Source organism: Sus scrofa, chromosome X (assembly GCF_000003025.6).
Source record: "Sus scrofa isolate TJ Tabasco breed Duroc chromosome X, Sscrofa11.1, whole genome shotgun sequence".
Taxonomy (NCBI): Eukaryota; Metazoa; Chordata; class Mammalia; order Artiodactyla; family Suidae; genus Sus; species Sus scrofa.
In genome coordinates this window covers 13,534,642-13,550,938 of record NC_010461.5, presented here as the reverse complement: position 1 = coordinate 13,550,938, position 16,297 = coordinate 13,534,642, and the positions used below count along the sequence as shown (strand labels likewise).

At 43.9% G+C, this 16,297-nt stretch overlaps 1 protein-coding gene across 3 annotated transcripts in view; it reads right to left on the bottom strand.

Moving 5' to 3' along the window:
• The window catches only part of REPS2 (RALBP1 associated Eps domain containing 2), a 245,546-nt gene that overhangs the window by 107,969 nt on the left and 121,280 nt on the right, over positions 1–16,297 (bottom strand). For all 3 annotated transcript variants that reach the window (XM_021080774.1, XM_021080775.1, XM_021080776.1), the window contains exons 7-11: positions 12,571–12,634; positions 9,751–9,893; positions 8,063–8,157; positions 2,111–2,180; positions 656–709 (exon numbers count right to left, since the gene is read on the bottom strand). In XM_021080774.1, the coding sequence (XP_020936433.1) occupies positions 656–709; positions 2,111–2,180; positions 8,063–8,157; positions 9,751–9,893; positions 12,571–12,634 (426 nt within the window). The remainder of the gene's footprint in view (positions 1–655; positions 710–2,110; positions 2,181–8,062; positions 8,158–9,750; positions 9,894–12,570; positions 12,635–16,297) is intronic.

Sequence of the window (16,297 nt, the reverse complement as noted above, 5' to 3'; positions counted from 1 at the left end):
CATATCCTGCTTCCTAAAGCTCCGAATAATAATGCCATCCCTAGCCAGTTTATTTTCAACTAGATTCCTCTTGGTTCGGTGATGGCTCCTTCGAGAGAGGTGAGGACACAGACCCAGCCATCTCATGGTTCACAGACACAGTTCTGACTCTCCAAGAACCTGGGCAAACACAACTTTTACTTTTCCCCTGGGAATCCACTCCCTGTTTAAGCGCATTCACTTGCCTTCCTGTTGGTGAAGTATACTGAAAATATTTGAGGGTTTTCTTTCGGAAACGGCACGTCTTACCCGTGAGCCTCCAGTGGTCCTACGCCATCACCTCCCGACTCTACACAGAAACCACAATGGCTTGTTGAAATCGTCCTGGCTCCAAGCCTCCTCAACTTTACACTTAGTACCAATGAAACCCTAAAATCAAACTGAGAGATCCTTTCAGTGAAACCCATATTCAGAACTTTAAAAAAGCACCCTCTTCTCATACCTGAAAAGAGGAAATAGTCAAAAAGAAACCCAAAGGTTTCCTTAGAATAAAACACAATCCTGGGAGAGAAACATGTATACTCTCACAGATACACCAATCTTCTCGCTGAAACTCCAGGGTTTTTTTAATTAGAAATAATTACATTAAAAATACATTAAATTGGTTTTCTCCTACCTGAGTCCTCAGATACGTCCTTTGGTAAGGCTTCATCCGTAGCACTTTTCAAAGCTAGCAGTGTTTTGATTTAAAGAACGAGAGAGAGAAAGGAGGAGAAAAAGAAAAAAACATAAAATTTTACATCTGAGGCACATTACATTAAAGCAGAGAACCCCTAATCATCTCTTATGAAAACAGTGTTACAAACTTCTATAAGTTGCTAAGGGATTTACTAAAACAATAAAAACTTCCTAAAGTACAGTAACAGGTTCTCCTACAGGGAACAAAATGGAATAAAACCTTCCAGAGAGAGTGCCTCTAGTGGCAGAAAGGAGTATTACCTGGAAGTATCAAACTTCCTTTCTTTTTAAGAGCTCGCCAGGTTACTGCAATGGGCAGTCAAGGCTAAGAAGCACCAGCAAAGACAGTGATCAGAGTACTTGCTGCCACAGACAACGTTCAGGTCTGTCTGCCTCTCCTGAGCCGATATTGAAAGAGAGAGCATACAACTATTGTTTCCTAATGGGAAACATTTTTCGTGGTTAACTCCCATACAAGGCGGCATCCATGGCAGGTCACGACAATAAAACCTTAAATAGCTTCACTGATTTTTTTGTCCCTTCAGATAAGCCTTTCATTCATGGGCAGAGAATCAATATCGGATAACAGCAGGAATACTGGCTTGAGAATAAGAAAATCTTGGTTCTCATCCCTGCTCTTTTTCGTACTAAGCAAGTGATTCATACTGCTTGAACGTGAGTTTACACAGCTCTAAATTTTAGGTGATATGACATACCAGCCTCCATTCAATTCTGCGAGGACCAAACAATACAGGGTATGAGGAAGGACCTGATAGATTAGAAAGCATTATACCGAAGTGTGGGGGTGGGGGCGGCGTCGGGGAGTGCTCCCCCTGCTTGGCTAGATATTCCCAGGGCGATGCACCTCTGTGCTCGACGTCAGCTCTAACACACAGCACTGCGCTGCCTTGCTCTCACCTGTCCAGTAAGACAGGCACATCCTGGCTGGGCTCACACGCCCAGAGCCACACCCACGAAGTCACAGAGGATAAAGCCCAGGGACACAAACTGTCTCCAGAAGATAACTTCGGAGGATTAGATCTGTCGACAAATATGCATTTCTATTGATATTCTGCCATCACAAGATGGTATGCTCTCCAACCCTTCAGCTTCCAGTCATTTCCTAATTAGTAGGACCAGACTGCACTGTACGTGTCAGAGGAGCCTGAGGGTCAACAGTGAGTGAACTGAAGGGCTTGGAACACTCAAGCTCTCGTTACCACTTTGTGAACTATAGTTTCGGGACAACAATTTGAACTATTTAATCCACTCAAAGGCATTCCTGCACTGAGAACTGTCCTCATATGCTCTAGAAGCCAGCCATTCCAAGGGAAGTGGATAAAGAAATGCAGGTAAAATATCCCTAAAGGAAGAAACCGCATTCTTTTCATACCTTGTTTGTCATCACCAGTCACATCCTGGGTGGGGACAGGAAAGTCAGCCATGTCTTTGATAGACAACTTCTTAGAAAAGAAAAGTAGATTAGTTACATGGGTTGGAATGGATATTAAGTCATGTGCACATAATGCAAATGTCTTTAAAAGTCATATATCTTGCCCATTTCTGCCTTCAATAAACTCTGACACTGGATACTAATTTACTTTGGGGGGTTTCTATTGAGGTCTAAGTTAATTTGTATTGAAAAATGTATATACATAGAGGGAGAAAAAAATAATGATTTAGATTGAGGCATATGTATAGGCCACATGCAGCACCGGAATCCAACCCGCCCGAGTTGCAGCATTTGCCCGTTCGGTCAAGAGCAAACCTGGGCTCTAGGTGCTTCCTCACAAGCAGAGAGAGGTTCTGACAAGTGGCCCCATCATGTGGGTATCTGCCAAGATCTCTTATGCAGGAGTTCGACCCTGATTCAAAAAGCCTCCTTGTCGTGGAATAAGAATCTTACTGAAGAGCCCAACACAATTTGCTGCTGACTCACTTTCGGCTGAAGTCTTCACTTATATTAATAAGATGGACACCCCAGATGATCAAGTATTGATCGGTTCAAAATTCTGTTTAAAATCTACTTACTACAATTTCTTACAAACCCTCAATTAACATGGATTCTGTCCTCTGATGAGATTAAATGATAATATATATTCATATTTGATATCTATAAAAAATTGAAGGGGGATTGGGTAGATGGGGAGAGAGAGAAGAGGAAGACTTGTCACTATATGCCTTTTGATATTCTTTTTCTTTTAAGCATATTCAAAAAATCAAAAAAGGTAAATTTTATTTTTTTTTAGGGCTGCACCCATGGCATATGGGGGTTCCCAGGCTAGGGGTCGAATCGGAGCTGTAGCCGCCGGCCTACACCACAGCCACATCCATGCCAGATCCGAACCGCATATGCAACCCACACCACAGTTCATGGCAACGCCAGATCCTTAACCCACTGAGCAAGGCCAGGGATCGAACCTGCCTCATGGATACTAGTCAGATTTGTTTCCAGTGAGCCACGATGACAGGTAAATTGTAAAACTTAGAGTAAATTCCTGGAGCTATCCAGTGCTCCAAAGCGTTAATGGGTTTACCTCTCAGAATCTGAACAGCGCAAGAGAAGAGATAAGCAATACGTGTGTTTTCAAACTGCTTGAGAAAATGGACTTACAATACTGCTTGGTGGTAACCTGATCTAGGGCTTAACAATCCTCAGGCAGGTCATTTTTGGCATCTCAATGAAGCCTCCTGCAGTAATTTACAACACAGAATGTATCTTAACAGTGTCTTTCTTGCATTTAGCTGCCCCATCTGGATTATAAACCAGATTCTTAGAAGAACAGAATAACTGAGGAATAGAAACTATAGATTTAAAAAAAAAACCACTGTCGAGGAGTTCCCGTCGTGGCGCAGCAGAGGCGAATCCGACTGGGGGCCATGGGGTTGCGGGTTCCATCCCTGGCCTCGCTCAGGGGGTTGGGGATCCAGCGTTGCTATGGGCTGTGGGGTAGGTCGCAGTCACGGCTTGGATCTGATGTTGCTGTGGCTGTGGTGTAGGCCGGCAGCTGTGGCTCCAATTGGACCCCTGTCCTGGGAACCTCCATGAACTGCGGGTGTGGCCCTAGAAAAAAAAGCAAAAAAAAAAACACTGTTGAATGAAATTTTTTTCTTTTTCTTTTTCTTCCAGCATGTGGAAGTTCCTGGGCCAGGAATCAACACAGTGAGTCACTGCAGTGATGACACCAGGTCCTTAACCCACTGTACCACAGGAGAACTCCAAAAGAAATTTTTAAAATCCAAATAAATGGAAAGACATCCCATGCTCATGGGTCTGAACACTGATTAAGATGATAATACTCCCCAAATTCCTTTACAGGGTTAATACCATCCTTCTTGCTTTTTTGCAGAATTTGACCTGCTGGTCCTAAACTTCATATAAAAATGCAAGGGACTCAGAAGAGCAAAAATATTCTTGAAAAAGGAGAACAAAGTTGAAGGATTCATACTTCCCAAACTCAAAATATACTTAAGGTCATAGTAATTAAGACAGTGTCATAGTCACCCAAGGACAGACATACAGATCAAGGGACTCGAATTGAGAATCCGTAAATAAACCCTTACACTTGTGGGCAGCTGATTTCCATAAAAGGTGAAAAACGATTCCGTGGAAGAAAACTGTCTTTTCGATAAATAATGCTGGGACAACTTGATATCCATATACCTATACCGAAGAATGAAACTGGACCTTTTTTTCACAGCGCAAATAAAAATTAACTCAAAATGGATCACAGACCCCAATGTAAGATGTAAGACTATAAAACATATGAATAAATCTTCACGATCTTGTATTAGGCAAGATTTCTTAGATATGATACAGACAACAGAAGCAATAAAGGAAAAAAACTACATAAACTGAACTTCATCAAAATAAAAAACGTTTGAGTTAGAAAGGACACACTATCAAGAAAGAGGGAAAAAACAAAGAAAGAGAAAATAAGTTACAAATTATTTATCTAAGAAGAGAGTTATATCCAGAATATATCAAGAATACTTACAATCAGTCTAAACAAGGGTTTTGAATGACATTTCCCCACGGAAGATACACAAATGGCTAATAAGCACACAAGAAGATGCTCAGTATCAGTAGCCATTAGGAAATTCAAATCAAAATCACAAAGAGATACTACTTCACTCCCACTAGGATGGCTGAAATCAAAAAGACAGACCATAACGAGTGTTAACAAGGACGTGGGGCCACTGGAACCCTCACACACTGCTGATGGAAGAATGGAAAATGGTGCAGCTGCTCCGGAAAGTAGCTTGGCAGTTCCTCCAAAAGCTAAGCACAAGTTATAATCTGACCCAGCCATTACACTTGCAGGCACATACCCAAGAGAACTGCACAGATATGTTCACACAAAACCTTTACATGATCATGCACAGCAGCATTTTTTCCCAGCAGCCCCAAAATGGAAGCCAATATCCACCAGCTGAAGAATGGGCAAAAGGTGGCACCTCCACACAACGGAATACTCTTCAGCAATAAAAAGGAATGCAGCAGTGATACACGCTACAATATGAAGAAACTTGAACGCCATATACAAAGTGAGTTCTCATCATAAGGAAAACAGTTTTCTCCTACTTCTTTAATGGTGTGTCTCTGTGAGATGATGGATGTTCACCAGACTTATCACGGTAAGCATCTCAAGCTGTACCTAAGTCAGGTCACTGTGCTATACGCCTTAAACTTACACCCTGCTATATGTCAACCATATCTCAGCGAAAGTGGAAAAGCAAAAAAAATGAACACTTTACTAAGGAAGCCTGTCACGAGAGACCACGAATTATATCACTCTATTTCCATGAAAAGTCCAGAACAGGCAAGTTCCGAGACAGAAAATAGCTCAGTGATTACTAGAGGCTGGGGGAGGGGGAACAGTAAATGACTGCTAATGGGTGGAGGCTTTCTCTCTGGAGAGATAAGAGGTTCTCAAAGCAGACTGCTTGATGGTTGCACAACTGTCAACTGTCAATACGCTAAAAACCACTGAACTGTGTACTTGAGATAAATACAGTATGTGAATTATATCAATTAATGGTTTACAAAGAAAGAAATCTAATAATCTAAGAAGCACTGCTAGAGGAGTGCACCTGAAACTATAATCTTCATTTCCTAATGGAAATAAGTAAATGATGACAGCTCTGCTGTCTTTAGGAAGAGATGTATGGCTGAGCAAACTTCCCGCGACCTGAATCAGCTACAGCTCCACTCACAACAAACAAACAAACCTATATGGAGTGGCCCCTCACGGGGTTGGTACCAAGATCTATTTAAACTCCACGCATGCATTCCTGAGAGATTCAGAGATGAGTACTTATACTACCTAATACTTAGAATGTAAATGCCATGTAAATAGTTGTCAGCGTGCGGCAAATTCCCATTTTGCTTTTTGGAATTTTCTGGACCTTTTCCCCCCAACATATTTTCCATCTGTGGCCGATCAAGTCTGCAGATGTGGGACCCGTGGATACGCAGGACCAACTGTATACAAAAATATCTAAAACTAGCTACATGTAACGTCCAGGACGGTGAATCATCTATAGTGTCATCAAGGACATCAGAGTGTGCGTGTGTACGTGTGTATGCACGAACACACACACACACGTATAAAAATGTCTCCATTTCATTTCTGCCCGTATATTTGCTCCTTTCCTTTTAGACAGGTGATAAAAGTTCACGGAGGAAAACATCAGTAAATAATTTCTTCAAAAAAAACAGAATGCTTTGTCTGCTGGAAGAGCAAAGAACATCTGATACCATGGCAAGTTGGAACAAAACATTTAACAAGAAAGAATACAAATTACAACATATTTTAGCAAATCAACTAACAATGACACAATTTAATACAAACAGGGGGAATCCATAGCAAAAAATAAAAATAAAAAAACAATACAAAAAACCCGGCAAGTGCATAAGAGAGTTGTAAGAGACGTCTGTCCTGGCCTAACAGACAAACTTCTCTGAACACCGTCAGCAACTCCAGGGGACACTGGGGGCCATGAAAAGTGGCTAATTATCAGAGTTCCCGCTATGGCGCGGTGGGTTAACGATCCAGGAGGAGCAGAGAGGTCAAGAGTAATGTCATCAGAGGGAGCCCTGCAGAACCAGGTCTGATTCGCCCCAAGAGGAGCAGAGGATGGCTGCACAACACCACTACAGGCAGGAGAGCCTCAAGGGAAAGAAGAAATTATCGCTCAGTTATAAGAAACTGTTGAAATGGCCCTGTATCCTGCCTTTGACGTCTATCATCCTGCGAGGGTCAGAGGATTGCAGTAGGAGCCTGGGAATAAAGCTCCACTTTTTAAGCATTTCCACATTGTGCTCGGGGTGGGAACAGCAGATGTCCAAGGTGTCATCATAGCAATCCAAGTGGTGGTGACAGTGACCACAGCGCTGAGCTTAACAATAACCGTAACAATACCTACCTAGGATGCACACCTAAGGGCCACAGAGCACGTGGCTAAGTCCCTGCCTCAAGGGACTTAGCCACACGATGGGACTTCGCCGGGTTTCTCTTGGGGATCAACCAAAGCAGTCTTCATTTGATCTCAAAACTAAAACCCTGAGAGAGGAGTTCCCATCATGGCACAGTGGTTAAGGAATCCGACTAGGAACCATGAGGTTATGGGTTCGATCCCTGGCCTTGCTCAGTGGGTTAAGGTTCCAGCGTTGCTGTTAGCTGTGGTGTAGGTCACAGAGGCGGCTCGGATCTGGCGTGGCTGTGGCTGTGGCTGTGGCATAGGCCAGCGGCTACAGCTCCAATTCGACCCCTAGCCTGGGACCCTCCATGTGCCACGGGAAGCAGCCCTAGAAAAAGCAAAAAGACAAAAAATAAAAATAAAAAATAAATAAGTAAGTAAAAACCCTGAGAGAGAAGGTAGCTCTGAATGCGATTTGAGGCCTTCGAATAGAGGTCTCAAACCTCTCAAAACTGTTGTCATTCATTATACCTTATTAATACTCGGGCTGCTAAAAATACAACTTTACAATGTCTACTTCAGAATTAAAGCTGGGTTAAAGCAAATAACCTGGTTATTACTGGTTAGTATAAATGGTATAGCCAAACTAAACCCAAAAGATGGTTTTGTGTGGCTATAGCTAAATTCCAACTCTAAAAGGTCTGGACTACTTTGCTTCTTTCAGCACATGTAGTTGGAGCGAGAAAAGAAAGATAATTACAGATGTATCTGGCATCTAGATGTGAAATGCTGAGCTTCAAAGTAAGTACGAATATGAAGAGAAAATGTCATGCAAGGGGATCTTCCAGAATCTGTAATGAACATGAGCTAACAGATCTAATTCTACACACGTCCCACTGATTAACAAGGGAAGATCTTTTACCTCCATCCGATTCAAGTCACGGGGTTGTTGGTTTGCTGGCATTGACTCAGAATACGAATCAAACAACGCGCACTCCCACTTGGGCTTAGGAAAGGCTAAGAAGGAACAGAAAGAATACGTAAGAACATTAACTGCAGTCCCAGTGGTTACTGTTTCCCAACAGCCTTGTGCTCCCAGCAGCCCTTCCGGGCTTGGTAAACATAACAACACGATGACCCGCGGATCAGCGGATCATCCGCATTAGACAGACAGAGCCCCGCGAGGCCCTGCTTCCCGAAGGGGTTCCCGGGTGAGCCTGCGCTAACTTGGTGACGGGAGCCGTGGAGTCGCCCAGCAAGTGCTTCTCCGCCTCAGTCCAGGAGTGAACGAAAGCAAGGGGAGGCAGGGGGAGAGATGGACACTGGAGAGCAAACAGAGCAGTGGGCCATGCTGCCCCGTGGCAAACCAGTCCCCGGGAACCCCCGAAGGTCTCTCCCCGAGCCTGTGAGGCAGGGGAGAGCAGGCTCAGCTCCACCTGCTGGAGCCAGAAAGCGGCCGCTATCAGCGAAGCCCAAGCTCTGACGTGAGTGGTGGCTTCTGCGCTCGGAACCTTCCCCTCCGCACATTTTCTGGGGGCCTCGGGGCAAGATCCCTGAATGGGTCACTCTTCCCCCAACATGTTTACCTGTCGCTGCCACCGGCCACACACCTAGTCTCTTCCCTTCACTGATCCTCCACCCCAGTACTACCTAACACGGAAAATGACAGGCTTGTTATTTAGGAGTCGAAGACCCCAAGAAGGAATCCGATACGACACTGGCCACTTTGGATCTAGTGCCACTATGAGGAGGGGACAAGACAAGATCATCTAAGGCCTTTTTTAGATCTAACCCCAGAGACTGTAAGCTGCACTACGGACTAATCACACTTTCTTTAGACACGCCTCCCTCTGGCCCATTAACATCGACAACGGGGCGCTTACATCTTAGACCCTTCCCCTAAAAAAGTGAGAAAGGATGCTGAAAGGGCCAGCTGTTTCTGGGCCCTTTTGATGGAAGCTATACTTTTCTGAGTGATAGAATTAACATTGGAAGTCAGCCCACTGCCTTTGAAAGGGCAACAGACACTATTTTATTGATGAAAAGGACAGAGAGTTCTAGGCCAACTTTCGGGCATGCTAAAATGTTCGCTGTCTTCATCCGATTGCAGTTCCGTGGGCGTTTGCATGGAAAACAATCATCAGTGTACCTTTAGGATGACAGCCTTTCATACATTTCACTGCGTGTAATTTTTAACCTTCCTCATTAGGTACAAGAGTTCTCGTCCATGCCACTGCCCAAGGCCACTCTGGGAAACTAGGACAGGCCTGAAGATGCCAAGTGGGCAGCTGGCTCTACAGGAAGATCGCCCTCTTCCTTTTCTGTCGGCTGGGGTTTCAGGAGTTGCCTCCTCCACTGCTTCCGTGAAAGGGTACGGGACCTTGGTTCGAAGGGATCCAGAGAGTACTAGGACAGGAAAAAAAGACGACCACACGTACCCAGATCATCCCTCTGACTCAAAGGATATGAGAGTCGAATGTCAGTTAAGAACAACCACTGTAAATACAAAGGCCTCTTCAAAGTGTCTACACAACATCTTAAGAAGCAAATGTTTCTGGTGAGGTCTCGATAGAAAATGCCTAAGGTTTCAGATCTACGATGAGGCCTGACCTGCTTGCAGGTACTCCGGCTGCAGAGTTGGAGGCAGGCCCTCGGGCAGTGGGTAGCCATTCTTCCGGGCCACGATGAGATGAAACGCAGCACAGAACTCGGGCAGGGTCAGGGCTCCATCGCAGTCAGCATCGCTAAGTTCCCTAAATACAGCAAGTGTCATGAGTACCTAACGTGGGGGTTAGGGGGAAAATTACTTAGCCTCAAACATGCGAACACAACTCCCAGGCTCCCTGGTGGTGGCCCTGCAGCATCCTTGAAGCCATATAAAATCTCCAGGGGGCCACATGGAGGAACAAAAATTGACACCACTTGCATTAAGTAGCAATATATAAATAAAAATTTAAATTCTTGAGGTTCTCCAGGAGATCTGTTTTACAACAGAGTACATGAGACAAAATAATAGTAACACTATAGCCCAAAAAGGCAAATGATGCCCACAATTGCACGGCTGGCTGACACTCCTCAGTAAATGCACGGTGTGAAGAGCCCTGGACTTGGTGTGGAAAAGAGAAGAAGGGCTGGCCCCAACCACCCTTTTACCGTCATCCTGGCCGTGACTCAGTTACCTGAGCTCAGATATAAGCACTTCATTTTTCAGCTTTAAGGAAACACCTTGAACTTTTCAAGTCACATAAATGTTGTATCAAAGATGTGCTTAAGGAGCTCCCACCGTGGCTCATCATGTTAAGAACCAGACATAGTCTCTGTGAGGATGCAGGTTTGATCCCTGGCTTTACTCAGTGGGTTAAGGATCCGGTGTTGCCACCGCGAGCTGCAGCATAGATACAGATGCAGCCTGGATCCAGCACTGCCTGCTGTGGTGCAGGCCTGAAGCTGCAACTCTGATTCAACCCCCAGCCTGAGAATATCCATATGCCACAGGTGTGGCCCTAAAAAAAAATTTTTTTTTTTTTGCTCGAGAATCCCCTCCAGGGAAAATACAAGTAAGTTCAATAAACACTGGCTAAATTATGTTTTCACATAAAACCAGCAACGAGGGAAGGCTGGAACCAGATGAGGAAGGAAGAAAGGGAGAGTCTCGAAGAGGCTTATCTTCGCTTCAACCATTGTTTCCCACTGAAAAGCACAGAGCTATGTGCCCAGGTAACTAAGAGCCCATCAGCTGAGCCAGCCTCTTCGCGGCACAGGGACAGGCACACCTGTGTTGGGACCAGCAGAGGGAGACGGCGTTTACCATCACCGCAGAAAGAAAACCATGAAAGGTCAGCTCCGTACCTTTCCTTTGGCCCCTTCATAGCCTCCTCGCCCTTGATTATTTAGAAAGCTCCCCGGGGAAAGGCGCCACGGAACTGTTGCAAAGGCCGGATGGAGAAAGTACCAACAAGCTTACACGGGTGTGTCTCAACAAAAAGACAGGAACCCTTATGCCCAGAATTAAGACTGGGAATTCTGCCCAAACGGACTGTATTCTTTGCAAAAAGATGACTTCCATTTTTTCCTAGCTTTAAAACCTAATAAGGCTTGTCGTTAAAAAAGAAATAGTGGTAGAATGTAGTGCTGAAGAATCCTAGGTACACTGGCATTCGCAAGTGTCCATGGAATAGGTTTCCAATAAGATGCACAAAACATGACAAGCAATTTTAAATCCTATTATAATGTTTGTAAATCCTCATGAGAAAGGTTTTACATAAATATTCTGACGATTTAATTCTATAGTTACAACAGGAGTTCCCGTCGTGGCGCAGTGGTTAACGAATCCGACTAGGAACCATGAGGTTTCGGGTTCGATCCCTGCCCTTGCTCAGTGGGTTAACGATCCGGCGTTGCCGTGAGCTGTGGTGTAGGTTGCAGACGCGGCTCGGATCCCGCGTTGCTGTGGCTCTGGCGTAGGCCGGTGGCTACAGCTCCGATTGGACCCCTAGCCTGGGAATCTCCATATGCCACGGGAGCGGCCCAAGACCAAGAAATAGCAAAAAAAGACCAAAAAAAAAAAAAATTCTATAGTTACAGCAGCGTGGCCTCCCACCCAGTCTTGTGGAGAACAGCCCACACACAGTCGGGAGTTGAAAGAGACCCCGAGCGTTTCCATAAACACAAAGAGCGCCAACCGACCCTCTGGCAGAGCCCTTCCGTAGCCGGGCCTGCCGGCAGGGCAGCAAGACAAAGCGCAGGCCACAGCGGTCAACGCCAGCCAAATTTACGAGGCTCAGAGGCAGCTAGAATGGTCAAATTTGACTTAATTCCAAAACATTTGTGGACCTTCTGTTCGCCTGGCCTCATAAAATATGATAAAGACTAGCTTTGCAAGGTGCCCCGGTTACTTGCACCAACATCAAGGAGAAAAATCTGAAAATAAAAATACATGATGGAAATTCTCATATGCCCACACAACTGCTTAGACTGAAAAGGGATCTAGACGAAGAGAATAATGAGGAAATTACTTCCTAAAGAAGAGCTAACACAAGGCATAGTATTGCCAGATACTGTCCATTCTGCCTTTCATATAATAACTTAATCTCCACAGCAAAAAAAATCTAAGTTCTATTCAATTTCTTACTCTGTTTTGCTTTTTTTTTTAAATTCAAAAGATCAGAGTTTGGGTGGGTTTGTTTTTTTTGGGGGGGGGGGGTGGCACGCCCATGACATTTAAAAGTTCCCAGGCCAGGGATCAAACTCATACCACAGAAGCGACCCAAGTCACAGCAATGACAATGCTAGATCCTTAACCACTTGGCCACCAGGGAACTCCTTTTTTTCCTCCCAAAGGATTAGAGTTTTAAAATGCAAAAAGTAGGAGCTCCATGATGGGTGTATATGACAGTATCATACTACGTGGCACTACTTCACTGCACTTACCATATATAGGAAAGCTCAGGAATGGAAAGCTTTGACTTGGTGAAGAAGTTCTTGGCCACAGAACCTGTCAAGAGCCATTGTTTCAATAAATCATTAATTACTGATCTAGAATAGCCTTTAGATTTTACGTGAATGAATCACAATTTTTTAATTCAGCAATCTCTACCATATAACCACAAATATAACATTTATTCATCAAAGCAACTACAAATCCTATGACTAAAGGCAACATATTAACAGCTTTTAAAAGAATATGTAAATTCAAAGAGAGTAAAAGAAGCAATGACATAATACTTAGTATGAAACACATGAAAAGTCTATCAATTCCTTTGTTTTTCCAAAAATTTGCAAAATTTACTAAATTCAAAAGATAAATATCAAAATTATCAAAATAAAAATCAGTCAAGCACTTTTAATGAAAGGTGTGAAAATAATGCACAATCACAGTAGAAAAGAGAACAAAAAAGAAAAACACTAATACCATTCATCTCATCACACCAGAGAGCAGACAGACATCTTGAGAAAGAGAGTTGTGGTGAGTCTTAAGATCTCTTGGTGGCTCTTCAAGAATCATATCCAGGAACCTCTTGCTATTTATTTAATGCAAATTGATCAATATCAAGTGAAATCAGGTAATTGCTCCATTTTACATGTTACACAGTTGCAAGAGCCAACTGCACTTAAAATATTTAGACTCAGTTCTTTTTTTTCCTTTTTTTTTTTTTTTTTGCTTTTTAGGGCGGGACCTGCGGCATATGGAGATTCTCAGGCTAGGGGTCGAATAGGAGCTGTAGCCACTGGCCTACACCACAGCCACAGCAACATCTGATCCGAGCAGCGTCTGCGACCTACACCAGAGCTCACAGCAATGCGGATCCTTAACCCACTGAACGAGGTCAGGGATTGAACCTGCAACCTCATGGTTCCTAGTCGGATTCGTTTCCGCTGCGCCACGACGGGAACTCCAGTTTCACAATATAAAAGCTTCAATTCTAACACAAAGAATAGTCAAACCAAAGCCTTAAACTCTATTCTAAACTGATAAAGTCAAAAGTCTTAAGTGATCCCTAAGTCTTCTAATCAGCCTTAAAATAAAGGGTTATAATGGATCCTAAAGCAGACTTATTCTCCTTGGGCAGAGGAAAGATCAAAGGCAAAGTACACTGTAAACTCATGAGCCTTGTCCCCAAAAGCAACCTGGAAATAATGCTGACATATGACTGTTAGCCATCAGCGAAGTCACCTTGTCAAACACTTGTCAGAAATGTCTTGAAAGCCCATTTGCCAGCTATCTTAGAGATACACAGGCATTCTCCCCTCATTTCATTCTTCTCTCTCCCCCTTGATCTCCTTTCTTCAAAGCACAAGAGGGTCAAACCAACAGCTAGAGTCCAGGCCTGGCCTTCATACACTAGAGAGAGACTGTCACCCGCTGATGTCCCAGGGCGCTTAGGAGGAGCCCACAGGGAAGCTGATGGCTAACAAGTTCAGCTCTGCCTGCGCTCTGCTTGCCAGAGAAGGGAGCACGAGAAAAAGGCCGAATGTTCCCGCCTTTGGTGCCGACACAAGTTCAAACCCTGAGCCGGAATCCATGCACCAAGCAACGGAGAAAGCTCAAACCAGCCTCCTTCCCCTGCTCTCTCTCCAGCCATTTTCAGACCCACTTGAGAGCCACATGTGAGGCCCAAGAGGCAGAAGGGAGACTTAAAAGCTGTCAGCAGTCAAAGATCAAAAGCATGGATTCAGACTTTTTCTTACAAGGGGTCTCTGCATCCAGTCAACTGCAGCTACTCCCCATCTTGCTGCATCAGTGGCAAAATGTTAGCACATCAACTCTATATGGATCTTCACAAAATAAAGACCAGCAACCCTTAGAAAAAATGGGTAGAGCTTTTTGAGTTCAAAGCAAGAGGTGCATCTGACTCTTAATCATATTGAAAAAAAAAGTTCAACCTTGTTCATGAGAGATCTGTGCATTAAAACCACACAAAGACATGATTTCTGCCTATCAGATGGGCAAAAACTGCAAAGGTTCAGTAACATGTTCTGATAAGAAGATTATGGGGAAAGAGGCACCTCATGCAATGCTGATGGGGTAACAAAAGGGCACAACCCCAAAGAGAGGGTGTTTTGTAAAATCGCATTTGACCCAGTAATTCCACTTCTAAATTATCCAAAAATACACTGACAAAAGTATAAAAAGACATACGCAGAAGGCTACTTACAAGAGAAATTTGTAATAGCAAGAGACTAGAAGAAATCCCAATAGCAGACTGGCTGAATAAATAACTGTCATTTCCATCTAGCAGTACACAGCTATAAAAGGAAACGTAGGATCGGAGTTCCCATCGTGGCTCAGTGGTTAATGAACCCAACTAAGATCCGTGAGGATGCGGGTTCCATCCCTGGCCTTGCTCAGTAGGTTAAGGATCTGGCACTGCCGTGAGTTGTGGTGTAGGTTGCAATGCGGCTTGGACCCCGTGTTGCTGTGGCTGTGGTGTAGGTCGGTAGCTATGAAAAAAAAAGGAAGCGAGATATCTCTACACAGGACTACAGAGTAATCACCAGGATATACTAAGTGAAAAAAGCAAGGTAGAGAAAAATATAATTAATAAGCTACCATTTATCTAAGAAAATATGGAGAAGAATACACACACATATACAGATAGACGCACATACATGTATTTGGATTTTTTTTTTTTTTTTGGTCTCTTTGCCGTTTCTTTGGGCCGCTCCCATGGCATATGGAGGTTCCCAGGCCAGGGGTCAAATCAGAGCTGTAGCCACCGGCCTACACCACAGCCAAAGCAACATCTGATCCGAGCCGCGTCTGCAACCTACACCACAGCTCACGGCAACGCCGGATCGTCAACCCACTGAGCAAGGGCAGGGACCAAACCCGAAACCTCATGGCTCCTAGTCGGATTCGTCAACCACTGCGCCACGACGGGAACTCCTGGATTTATTTTTAAACGCAGACAAATAAGCCATAAAATAAGGTGGTTACCTGGAGGAAAAAAAAAGGAAGAACAGGGTACAGAAGAGAGGGAAAGAAACCAGATTTCTTTGAATGTACCTTGTTTTGTAGAGTCCACTTGCGAACTGTTAATATTTTATGAGTAAAAAATTAAATTAAAATGTAAGAACACATCCCCTAAAAACTGGAATCAAAACAAACAAAACTGAAAAGAATCAAGTTGGAGAACCTCCCCCACCCAATTTAAGAAACATACCATAGTAATCAAGACAGGAGTTCCCTTCGTGGCTCAGTGGTTAACGAACCTAACTACCATCCATGAGGTCACAGGTTTGATTCCTGGCCTTGCTCAGTGGGTTAAGGATCCCGCGTTGCTGTGGCTGTGGTATAGGCCAGCAGCTGTAGCTCCACTTCGACCCCTAGCCTGGGAACCTCCATATGCCACGGGAGTGGCCCTAAAAGGCAAAATGACAAAAAATAATAATAATAATAATCAAGACAGTGTGGCCTACATTAGGCTAGACCCAGCGAAACAGAATTAATAAAGAAATAAATTCGCACGTTGACAGAATTTTGACAAGGATACTATAACAATTAAATTGGGGAAAGAATGGTTTCTTCAACAAATAGTGCAGGACAACTGGATATTCACATGCAGAAGAACAAATGTGAACCCCTACCACATAACATACACAAATATTAAATCAAATTGGACCAAAGACCTAAACACAGGAAATAAAACTATAATAT